We start from the raw sequence: 12349 nt of genomic DNA on the forward strand, positions 1-12349 counted from the left end.
ATCAACTTCCCAAGGGCAAGTGGCATTCATACGACATAGTCGTGTTTTATATGTTTGGCCAAATTAGGCCAAATTTTTGGCCTAAAACCTGGACACCATTCATTGTACCTAGTTCTCAACTGAGTATAGTGAAGGTCGGAGCATCTGTGGATACTGTCCCTGCAAGATTAAGACATCCGAGTTAGTGCCCATCACTTAAATATTTACAAATAGCTTTTAAACAAATAGCCCTTGAGTGTGTTTTTATTCTCTATGTCTCTTTCCCCACTTACCCTTAGAAAAGAGACAAACTAATACAATCAAGTTCATTCTTTAGTAATTCCCTGTACTGGGGTCAGAATATTTGCTATTTGCAAAATTGCTTGAATGGTTTTGCCTGCTGTACTCAGGATTGTTTTATCTTTTCATGATATATTGGTCTCCTAGCATTGCTTCCTGTGACGACATTTCACTGAGTTGACCTACAAGTCATGTTTGATTTTTGTTTCCCTCAGTCCACTCCCCACCCTGCACCCCACCCAGTCTGAGAGCAAGTCCCATTCTTCCTCCAAAAGAACTAATTCTCATTTCCACTTTCGTGTCTTATTTTAAGTCACTGCCATCTTTCCTCAGGACGACTGCAGTAACCTCCTAACTGGCCCTGCTTCCCCTTGCCCACTAAGATCACTTCTCTATAACAGACAACATGACCTTTTAAAAGGAAAATCGGATCTTGTCAATCTCTATTTAGCACTCCTGCTTCCTATTGTACCGAGAAAAGATCCCAAAACACCTTGACCTGGCCTGAAAGGCTCTTTGTGTCCTGGCCTTTGCTTTTTTGTCCAACTTCGTCATCACACATTCCGCTTCACTAAGCTTCAGCCTCTCTGGCCTCCTTATGGTTCCCTCGTGTATATGTATGTGCGTGTGCGTAAAATAAAAGGACTCTCCATGTGTCTAAATGTGAATATCCTTCTAGGCCCTTTATACTTAGTGTGAACTAGTGACTGTGGCTGAACATCATCTTTTACTTCATGAAATCATGGCCCACAGCTTTTTGAATGGTTGATTTTAGTTGGAAAATACAGTGAACAATACATCTGGAAATATTCTGTCATGGTTTGATCTGAGCAACTCTACAGAACCAGCTGCTGATTTAAAAGGCTTTTATTGTGATACAGACAGTCGATTGTCTACAAAAGCACTGGCTATGACACAGTGGGGTGTGTGTGTGTTGCTCTTTCTCAGCTATTAATTTGAGAGAAAAAACTTGTACTCATTAACTTATGCATGACTTGTATTCCCTGAGAATAGTTTATTGTGTTATTTTCTTTAGCTGCTTTCTTGTGCATTTAGGGATTTTTCTTGCTTGTTTTTCTTCTTTAAACCCAATCAAAAGTTAAATGGTTAAATAGTAGGATTGAGATACTGTCCATTCTGAGTTTAGAAAATTTCACAGATTTCTGCATTAAAATGTGGTTTATATTTATGATTTAACACTCCTAGGCCGCTTTATATTGATAAAATTGGTGAATTTCATCATTCACTCTATTAACAATTACTTCTTCTAGAATACTTTATAATATGTGATATAGTGAAAGAAACATTGACATCCAAGCCCTACATAGGAATAATTTTGAAGAACGTGAGTGTGTGTACCATTTATGGTATAATAAATACATGTGCACATACACACAATCTAGTTAGTGTGACTTTTAATATTTCAATATATTTAAAAGTTTTTGGCCATTACTATTTAGAAGGTTTATATAAAATAACAGGTAATTACTAAAATTATTAAGTAGGAAATAGTTGTACCTAAATAACCCAGGTAACATTTTATTAGTTTTTAAATTACAAAAATTCTGTGTTCGTATTCCAGAAAATTAGCAAACAGGAAATATAGACACAAATTAACTCAAAATTTCCTAAGAATTAATACAACCACTGCTAATATATTGTTTTATATTCTTTCACTGTTTTGGCTTATACATACGATTTTTTTGATTTGTTTTAATCATAGTTTATTTATTATTTTTGATTCTTCCTTTTAAATGAAATATAATGTCATAAATTTTCTCATAGTGCTGAGACTTTATAATCATTGTTTTAATGGCCCCATAGTACTAAATCTAAAGATACATTTTAATTTACTTAACTGTTCCTCATTGTTGGGTAAGTTATTTAAAAAATGTTTTAGCTTTCATAACAAACATGATAGTGAATACTTTTGTGAACATTATTATTACCACATTTGGTATTATTGCTCATAGGGTATATTCTCATAAGTGGAATATCTAGGAAGATAGGACATTTTTTAATGTCTCTTAACACACTAACAAATAATTCTCTGGAGAGACTATCACAGTTCATATTGCCACTAGCATGGTGTAAAACTGTCTATTCCATTGCAGCATTTAGTATTATATATTTTTATTTTTAATTTGCTCTGTAAGTATGGAAAAAATTGTGTTAATTACTAGTGAAGTTGTGTATTTTCATATGTTTTGTTTAGAATTTCAGAGTCATAATTGCTTCACATAATTTCCCTAGTTCAATAACATAAATTTTTTTCTGTATAGACATTTTAGCCCACCCAACTTGATTCATATATTTCATGTACTCTTTTAGAGACGTAGCCATTTGTCAGTTAAGCATACACACTTCAGACATATATGTACTCAATGATGAATTTTTCTTTTTTTCCACCGTGTTCAACGCTGTTTTCAATTTAGTTGCTCTGGAGAAGAGTTAATACGTTATGTTTGTACTCTATATTGTTATCCAAGTATATTGTGGAAGCATAATAAATATGTGGAAGCATATATGAGAGCAATCTTGATAATTTCAAAATATCCAGAAATTTTCTTTGAATCTGGAAACTTCAATGATAGATTTACTATAAAGTATATATTTTAAATATGTTTAAATAATAGTTTCAAGTATCTGGGAATTTATATTTGAATTGTGAATCTTTTCCCTCTGTAGGTCGGAAAAGAGACTGTTCAAACCACTGAGGATCAAATTTTGAAGAGAGATATGCCGCCAGCATTTATTAAGTGAGTAATTAAAACATTCTTATGTTGCTAAGCAAAATAATCCTCTTCTTAGAAAGAAATGTAACTGATTCCAGGAGCAAATTTTTTTTTTTCAAATATAAGGCTGTGTTTACAATTGAAATTAAAATTTTTCATCTTTCAACACATAGGTTTTCTACTGTTGATTTTGATTTTATTCATTGGTGTTAGGCATTTTTAATGTAATTATTTTGAATAAAACCATGACTTCTGAGTTTTGTTTTTCAGAATGGAAAGGATTCAGAAACATTCTGACCTTAGCATGCATGAATCTAAATTACACACTAAACACCTCTGCTGGGAAATAAGGGAACAATAAACTTTAAAAAAAAATTATTGTAATGTATTTCAGTAGCATTTTAAATGTAAGTTACAATTACAAATCAATTTTACTAATTTTCCTATAAATAATTTTCAGACATTTTGTCTAATCCTGCATAAAAGCAGCGATACTAATTTTTGAATAGTTAAAACTTCTCAGGTTCTTGATTATATTGCCTTTGATTAATGGCTTTGATCTATATGGCAGTCAAATCCTAAGTAAAGGCAAAGGCTGATACATAACACAATTAAAAAAAAAAAGTAGAACCTCTACAAGTCAGTAAGAATGAGATAAGTATTCAGTTACAAAAAAAGGGGCAAAAGATTTGAATAGGCACTTCAGAAGAGGAAATCCAAATAGCCAATAAACCCATGAAAAGATACTCTATCTCATCAGTCATCAGAGAAATTCAAAATTATTCTATTATAATAGGATATCTGAAAATATCAGTTGTTGCTGAGGATGGGGAGCAGTTTGAACCCTCATCCACTGCTGTTGGGAGTGTAAATTGGTGTAGCCACTTTGGGAAAGAGTTTGGCATTGATAAAGTAGAAGATAGGCAGTTCCACCCCAGGTTTGTTCCCTAAAGAAACTTTTGCCTGTGCACACTAGGATCCATATACAAAAACACTGATGTCACCATGGTTCATGATAGCCCCGCTGGACTATCTACAGTAGCATGGATAAAAACAGTCATGGTGGTGTAGTCATAAATTGGAATATTAATCAATAATCAAGGAATGAGAATTTTTCACTTTACAATGGTTCGTTTTCTGTTCAATGAATTTCACCTCGATTAGAAAAAAGAATGAATGAATCTCAAAAATAATTGAGGAATGACTGAGAGGTAGTTAGGTTCCATTTATTTCAGGTTCAGAAACATTGTAGAAATAAACTATGTCATTTGGGATGTCTACTTGGTACAATGATAAAGATGAGTATGGAGTTAGTGATCATGGCAGTCAGGGTAGTGGTACCTTTGGGAAGAAGGAAGGGGGTTATACACAGGAGAGGTGCATAGGAGCTTCTAAAGTGGTAGTAACGTTCTGTTTCTTGACTTGCAGGCTTGAGTTACATGGGTGGTGGTTTTATACTTATTCATTACTTCATACATATGTGTTGTGCAACTTTATGTATGTTATATGTCACCATTTTAAATAAAGCGAGAAGTGTTCCTTTATTTTTATTCTCCTTATGTTCTATTATTTTCATTGAACAGATGCAAAATTTCACCAGTATTGGTGTCTTGTTATTTTTAACTTACTTGAGTGGGTGTTTCTATAGAACTATGTTTCTGTTAATTCTACCAAATGGTCATGTGTCAGGAAGTACGGTACCAGAAGCATCTGTTTTTTTGTCGAGCCTGTTTTGTGGGAATATCTTTTTTGACTGGCTTTCATTGAACTTGGTGACCTCCAAGGTGTCTTCCGGCTCTAACCAATATGAGCCTACTTCCTTTACGTGCCATTCCATTGGCATGGTAAAACTAAGAGGAATCCTATGCTGTCAGTAAACATATTTAAATTAAAGTTGCATTTCCCTTACATTAAAAACATAGCCCAGCTTGCACTTGTTTGCTTCTCACCCCTTGGAGGTACAGAGTATGGTACGATAGTGTACAGGGGGTTTTAACATCAGGTGGGTACTTGCACTAGAGGACACTCTTGGAAGTTCTTTCAACCTTGACGTCCAAGTCTATGAATGTCATTTGATTGGTAAATGAATTTCAGTAAACTCATTTCTGCTCGTTCCCAGAGATATGCCCTTGAAATATGCTACGTGTTCTCATAGGCTTCCTCGGGGACTTAGGAAAATTAAGGAGTGTGCCCTTGCTGTGATAACATCTTTTAAAAAGCAGGTAACTTTAAAAGAAACTTCATTGATCACCCTTGGTGGTAAGTAGGACACCAACCCCTTACTCTGGTAATTGGTAATTTAAAGAAAAGAATTAAGCATTTATCCTGCCTTTCCATAGGTTTATCAAAAAATTAAAAATAGAACTACCGTATGATCCAGCAATTACACTTTTGGGTATTTATCCAAAAGAAACAAAATTAACTGTTTCAAAAGGTGTCTGTACCTCCGTGTTCATTGCAGCATTATTTACAATAGCCAAGATGTGGACGCAACCTAAGTAGTCCATCAATGAATGAATGGATAAAGAAAATGTTATTTATATATATACACACACATACATACATACATATATATATATATATATATATGTATATACATACATATATATATATATATATAATGGAATATTATTCGGCCAAAAAATTCAGGAAATCCTGTCATTTGTAACAACATGGATGGACCTTGAGGGCATTATGTTAAGGGAAATAAGTCAGAGAAATACAAATATGATATGACCTCACTTATATGTGGAATCTAAGAGAACCCCCCCAAACTCATAGATACAGAGAACAGATTGGTAGTTGACAGAGGTGTGGGGTGGGAGATGGGTGAAGTGGGTGAAGGTAATTAAAAGGTACAGACTTCCAGTTATAAGATAAATAAGTCCCAGGGATGTAATGTACAGCATGGTGACTATATTTAACAATATTGTATTCTATATTTGAAAGTTGCTAAGGGAACAGATCTTAAAAGTTCTCATTACATAATAGGAAAAAAATCTGTAACTACCCTGCCTTTCCCACACAGACTTTATTTCACTGTTGTAGCCTAATAGTGCTAGTTGTTGAGGGGAATTCTAACCACTAAATGTGGAATAAATGACAGAACTAGAAACTCATCATTGTGCAACTTTCAACAAAACCTTCGATTTTGGTAAGGGTCATCAGTGGATGAAGCCTTTCAGAGGTTTTAACCTTTCTCGTACCATAGGGAAACCCTGGTCTCCTTGGAGAGTCAGGGAACACTAGTGTGATGATAACTGAAAAGTTTACTGAGCAATGTTTAAAAAGTACATACCTTAAAATGCTGTACTCTGAAATGTTACCTGAAAATAGCCTAGAGCACAAAAGCAACATGGCTGTGGTTGTCAAACAAATTTTGGGTCATAAAAATATTCTGCAATTTAAAACACAACGGCTATTAATGCTTTTCTTTAGAATGCAAAATGAAGTAGAAAATAACTTTAATAGAAGCCTTGACTGGGAAGGGGAGGGGACAGAGAGGGGAAACAGATGGAAACAATTAATGACATCCTTGGAACTGTTGAGTAGGACATTCTTTTGGGCTGTTTGGTTGATGTTTGGCAGTTTCCAGGGCATGACAGACTGAAGCTTCCTCTGTCATCCACCTTAACAAAGATTTCTGAATAGTGTATACTTTGGCAACACTAAAGAATAAATTAAAAGAAGCTTTAAACTTTTATTCTTAGATCAATCTCTATGCCTAGAATGTTAGAATGTCAGGGCTAGAGAAAACAGAAGACATGCGGTCCGTAGATAGATTTATACCCAAGCAATCTGATAGATATTTAGATGTCTTTTAGGGAAGGAAATGACATTTTCAGAATTTTTGACGTTTTCAGGATTTGGGAGTCTGAAAAATCAAATAGTCTATTTCTGTGGCTGGCAGTTAAGGGTGTGTTGGCATGTTGAAGAATGGTTTAATATCAGTTAAAGATTATATAGCTGAGTTGTCACTGTTGATGAGGGACTTCCAATGCTCAGGCAATTCCTTATTGTAAAAGGGAGAGCCATTTTAACATAGAGCAAAATTTGCATTGTCACAGGAAGCCTTTTGGTTGAGGGAGCAAAAGTTATCTGTTCTCTGACTGCACTGGCAGATAGAGTTTACAATTTACTAATTTTACCCAAGATTGCATTAATAGCCACACTTGCGCAAGAGGTGTAGGGTTGCATGATTGCGATAGAAACTGTCTCAATCTTCATAGACTTGGAAAGTGCTGTATATTAAAATGTTGGTTAGACTTGTCCTATGAGAAGTCATATGTTCCTGTAGAGACAGTCAGCATGGAGTAGAGCTACTGTACCCCATGTTTGCATGATGCCTCATCATCATCATCAATCCTCGTCAGGCAGCAGTAGTATTTGTGTGCAACTGATTGATTAATGGGCTAGACACACTAACTGGTTAATGACATATTTATTGATTGCTTTCTATGTGTTTAACATGCAAAGTGCTACATGGAATAGGAGTTCTTACCAGTGTATTATGAATGATCACTGGTAGATGTATACTACAAGTGATTTAGTAATAGCAATAAGTGCTAAAGTTTGTAAATGCTTTACTTCTCTAAAAAATAAATTGCGTGTATTCAAGGTCACATGTATGATAACATCCCTGTCTTTCCCAATCTCTAGGTATTGTTTTTTCCTTTTAACTTTTTCTGAAGTGTAATATATTCACTGGCTTTTTATTACGCTTTCTTAAGTGGGAGAGAAATTTGTGGAATGACAGCTGTTGTGGCTGGAAATTGTGCATAGTCCCATGTACACCTGTAGGTTATGTCATATATGTGAGTTTTATTCTTCTATGTATTGTGGAGGACCAAAGGTGGAAAACTCCTGCTATAGAGAGATTTTTAAAAAAAGGTTCGATGTAAAGAGCTATAAATACAGACTAATTTATAATAGGAATTCAGAGAAAGAGTGCAATCGTTATAGGTAGGAAGAGACTTCATATAGGAAGTGGGACTTGGGAGGATAGATGTAGGGGAAAAGGACACTGCTTGGGTGGGGAAAGGTGTGGGGAGAAAACAGAATACTCCAGGTGGAATGAACTGCATGAGCCAGTCATGGGCCCGTGAGGAGAGGTGGGAGCTAGGATTAGATAGGTAGTTTGGGCCAGGTGATAAAGGCTCTTGAAACCAGGCAGAGGAATTTGGAATTGGGCAGCGCAGACGCTTTGCAGTTAGTTCTTGAGCAGTCAAATGACAAGGTGTAAGTGGTTTTTCAGGAAGATGCATCACCAAGTACAGGATGAGATAAGTGCTAGTGAAAGAGAGTAAGCTGTATGTCAAACCGACCGACTTCATCTTCTGTCAGTGTGGATTTGTGTCCACTTGATTCCTTACAGGTAAACAATGTTTATGGCATACTGTTTTATTTGCCTTGGGAAAATTGAATTGGAATTTCATTCTTATTCCTGCAATGTTCCTACATTGGAATTTCATTCTTATTCCTGCAATGGAGCAGAAATGGATAAGGAAGGAGTCCTTGGACCTTACCCAAAGGTGTTCATTATCGGAACATATCAAAAGGTGTCACTTGTGAGGTAGTCCTGTAGTATGAATTCAAAAAGGGCATAATACCCGTTTTTATCTGTTGGCTGACAAAGGACAGTTTCATCTAGAACTGTAAGTTTTGCCACTTTGTCTCAGTGCTGCTGTGAACAGCCTGCTTGAAATCATCGGAAGTTGGATTGATTCACCACTTGGACTATTTTTGAAATATTGTAGTCTAGTCCTAGCTAATAAAAGAATGTCCCTAAAATACTGTGTGAAAGGGTGTGTGTACTATTAGCAATCTACATAATTGCTATTAATCATATTTCCTAGGAAATTGCCTTATTTTAACCCTTAAACTTTGTTAGTTAAGCAGTTAGAGTATGTATTGTATGATATTTACCTTGATTAATAGTCACATACAAAAAAGAAATTTGAAAATGATTCAAACATGCTTACATTTAATTTAGATCTACTTGACCTAAAGTAGTAGTATCATATTTTTAGATCACCAGCCCTTATATTTAGCCTTTTCTTTGCTTATGATCTTGAATACTCAAAATAATTTGTGATGAAATTTATATTTTTAGACACCCTTCTCCATGCAAGTGCCCAGAATATCTTCTTTTAAAAAAAATTCTTTGATCGTACCACTCAATACACTTTGCTTATCTGGGGCTAATGTGTGATTCTAATGTTTTGTTTTTTCAGTTTGTAACCTCAGTTTTTTGTGATCCTTTCCATTGCTATTTTAAGAGGCAATTTTTGTTTTTCAACATAGATAACCAAATTTCAGTGTGATAATCGTTCAGATCTGCCAGCTGACTTGCTGCATTTGTGACCTAGAGTAAAGCACTCTAAATAGTTCACGGGTGAACTTGCCATATAAACATACTTGGGTACGACTGGTTTTCAGACTTTCTCAAACAAAAATGATTTGTTAAGTTTTGAGTCTTCTCAATAATGAACTCTTGAGTTATTCTATTTACTTGCAGAAGAATTCTAAACAGCTTGGCAGGAATTTAATCCTTGTTTTACTTTCAATACCCTTCATGATTAAGAAATAAACAAATAAAACTTTCAACGTGTAATACTGGTTTCCACTGTGTACAGAGTAATCAGTTACACGATTGAAAGGAACTCAAGGGGCCAAGGGAACTCACATTTATTGAGTACATATTTGGGCCAGGTACTTATATATTTTCATTTTTTGCATGTAACTCCGAGAACACCAGCTTCAAAGTATTAATATATTACATTTTACAGATAAGAAAACTGAGGTTTGACAAACTGTAATTCGCTTATAGTCTCTCAGCTAGTAAGTGGCAGGACGTGTTTCCTATTGGTAGTGTCCTGGCTTCCAAGTCCTTGTTCTTTCCATAGTCTGACCTTCCAAGAAGCCATGTGGTCCACCAGTCCTCTCTCTCCAGGCAGTACTAACTTTATACCACTCTTAGAGGATAACATTTTATACCGTGTTTTCCCGAAAATAAGACCGACGTTTATACCATATTTCCCCGAAAATAGGACCGGCTCTTATACCGTATTTCCCCGATAATAAAACCGGGTCTTATATTAAATTTTTGCTCCAAAAAATGCATTAGGGCATATTTTGGGGGGATGTCTTATTTTTTCATGTACAACAATCTACATTCATTCAAAAACAGTCATGTCATATTCTTGTGGAACATCATCATAGCATATTGTCCATCTGGCTGACGATCTTAATTGGGGCTTATTTTTGGGGTAGGTCTTATTTTCAAGGAAAAACAGTACTTTTTCTAAGTATTACCAAAGAAGGAATATTACAGATATACTTTGTGATGTACTGCAGTGTCTTGCAACTCTTAAACTGTAAAGAAGTTAAAGTTGTAACATTTTAAAGTTAAAAGGGATTATAGAGATTATTTAATCCAACTGCTTTATTTTATAGATGAATTGATGTCATTGGCTGCCCCAACCCTACCTTGTAGAAAGGAAGAAACACTAAAAGTAATTAGACCACAGCATTTCTTTAATCACTACCTTGACTCTTCCTATATAGGTCCAGTCCCAAATTAAGAAGTTCTTAAGGTTTAAATTTGTTTCTCGCATCTATTTAAAATCTTTCTTGTTCTTTCCTTGGTAGAAGCAACAAAACAAAACAAAACAAAAAACTTAGAAAAGTAGCTCCATTTCTGGAATACCTTTTATGAGCGGGGTATTTTACGTTGTGTTATTTTATCCGCCTCATCTTGGATATGAGGAAACTAAGACTCAGAGATGCTCAGTAACTTGTGGAATGTTACCCAGTACATAAATGGCAGAGGTAGGGTTCAAACCCTGAACTGTGTGACTCCCGGGTTGGTGCTCATTCCACTGGCTAAGACTCTTTCTCACCCTTCATGGTAAGAAGCTCTTGTAATGTAATAGTTATTAGGAGGCTTAAATGAGTGAGATAGTGTATGTGAAAGTACCTGAAAAAAAAACCAGAGAGACATTTTGTGCTTCTTTCATTATTAGCTTCTTTCCTTGGGTATGCAATCTTCTTTCCATAAACAAACACTATCTTCAGATTAACTCAGTTACTTTTTAAGCTTTTTTCACAGAAAATTTCCCCCTAGTTTATTGTCTCCTGTAGTAAGACTTTTTTTTTTTTTTTTTTAAACCGTGATTGCTTGTTTTTATTTACTGCTCTTTCGGTGCCCGTTGAGATGATCATACAGTTTTTCTCCTTTACTCTGTAAGGTGATCTGTGGTCTACTACATGAATGTAGATTTTCTGATCTTTGCATTTCTAGGATAAACCCTACTTGGATGTGATTTAAAAAAGAAAATACAGTGCTAAATTCAGTTTGCTGATGTTTTAAAGGATTTTGCTTTTTTGTTCATGTGGGATCTTGATCTGTGATTTTCTTTTGTTCTGTTCTTACCTAGTTTTTGTAGCAAGGTTATTTTGGCCTCATTAGATCTTTTTCTAGTCTTTGAAACAGTTTACATAAGATGAAGAATATCTGTTCTTGAAAATTTGGCAAAATTTGTATCTAAAGCTCTTTGGGTCTGGTGTCTCTTGGAGGAAGAAACTTGATTACTCATTCCATTTCCTTTTATTAGTGAATAAAGATTTTAAATAAGTTTTGAGTCAACTTTGATAGTCTGATACTTTTCTAGGAAGCTGACCATTTCGTATAGCCGTGTTTGTTCGGTATTATTTATTTCTGCCTGTTTTCTTATCACTCTTTTAGAAATTTATGTTTTATTATTTTTTTCCCCCTTGACCTTTCTCACAATAGCAATGCCAGGAGCAAAACATATTGACTGGTATTGGGATACCACAGAATGAATCTACTTCATTAAATTCTTCCCTCATGTTTATTATTTACTTTCTTAAGTTTATTACTTTAATTCCTTATTTTCAATATTTCAGTCTTTAAAAAGAATTAAATTTAATTGAATTCAGTCTTTCTTGTTTTTAAATAATATATTTTATGCTCTTAATTTTGCTCGAAGTCCTACCACAAGTTTGGAAACAGCTATAGGTAGTTTAATTGTTGTTCAGCCTTAAATATTTTGTAGTTTTGTTTGTGAATTCCTTTTAACCATATGCACTATTTAGGAGTACGTTTTAAAGATTTCAGAGTTCTTTTTATTATTTTTTATTGTTCTGTTTCTGATTTAATTGCATTGTGCTCAAAAGGCATGGTTGGTATAATATCAATTTTTAGAAATTCTTTTGTGATATAGTAAGTGGTCAGTTTTGGTAAGTGTACTCTGTGTGCTTGAATAGAAAGTATATTCCCCTTTGCTTTTGGATATAGGGTTTTTTTTAAAAAT

The 12349-nt window shown here is 34.7% G+C and overlaps 1 protein-coding gene across 2 annotated transcripts in view; it reads left to right on the forward strand.

Annotated features, from left to right (window-relative positions):
* Positions 1-12349, forward strand: part of VCL (vinculin) — a 94200-nt gene that overhangs the window by 29991 nt on the left and 51860 nt on the right. For both annotated transcript variants that reach the window (XM_033131241.1, XM_033131240.1), the window contains exon 2: positions 2968-3038. In XM_033131241.1, coding sequence (XP_032987132.1) covers positions 2968-3038 — 71 coding nt within the window. The remainder of the gene's footprint in view (positions 1-2967; positions 3039-12349) is intronic.

Source organism: Rhinolophus ferrumequinum, chromosome 16 (genome assembly GCF_004115265.2).
Source record: "Rhinolophus ferrumequinum isolate MPI-CBG mRhiFer1 chromosome 16, mRhiFer1_v1.p, whole genome shotgun sequence".
NCBI classification, from domain to species: Eukaryota; Metazoa; Chordata; class Mammalia; order Chiroptera; family Rhinolophidae; genus Rhinolophus; species Rhinolophus ferrumequinum.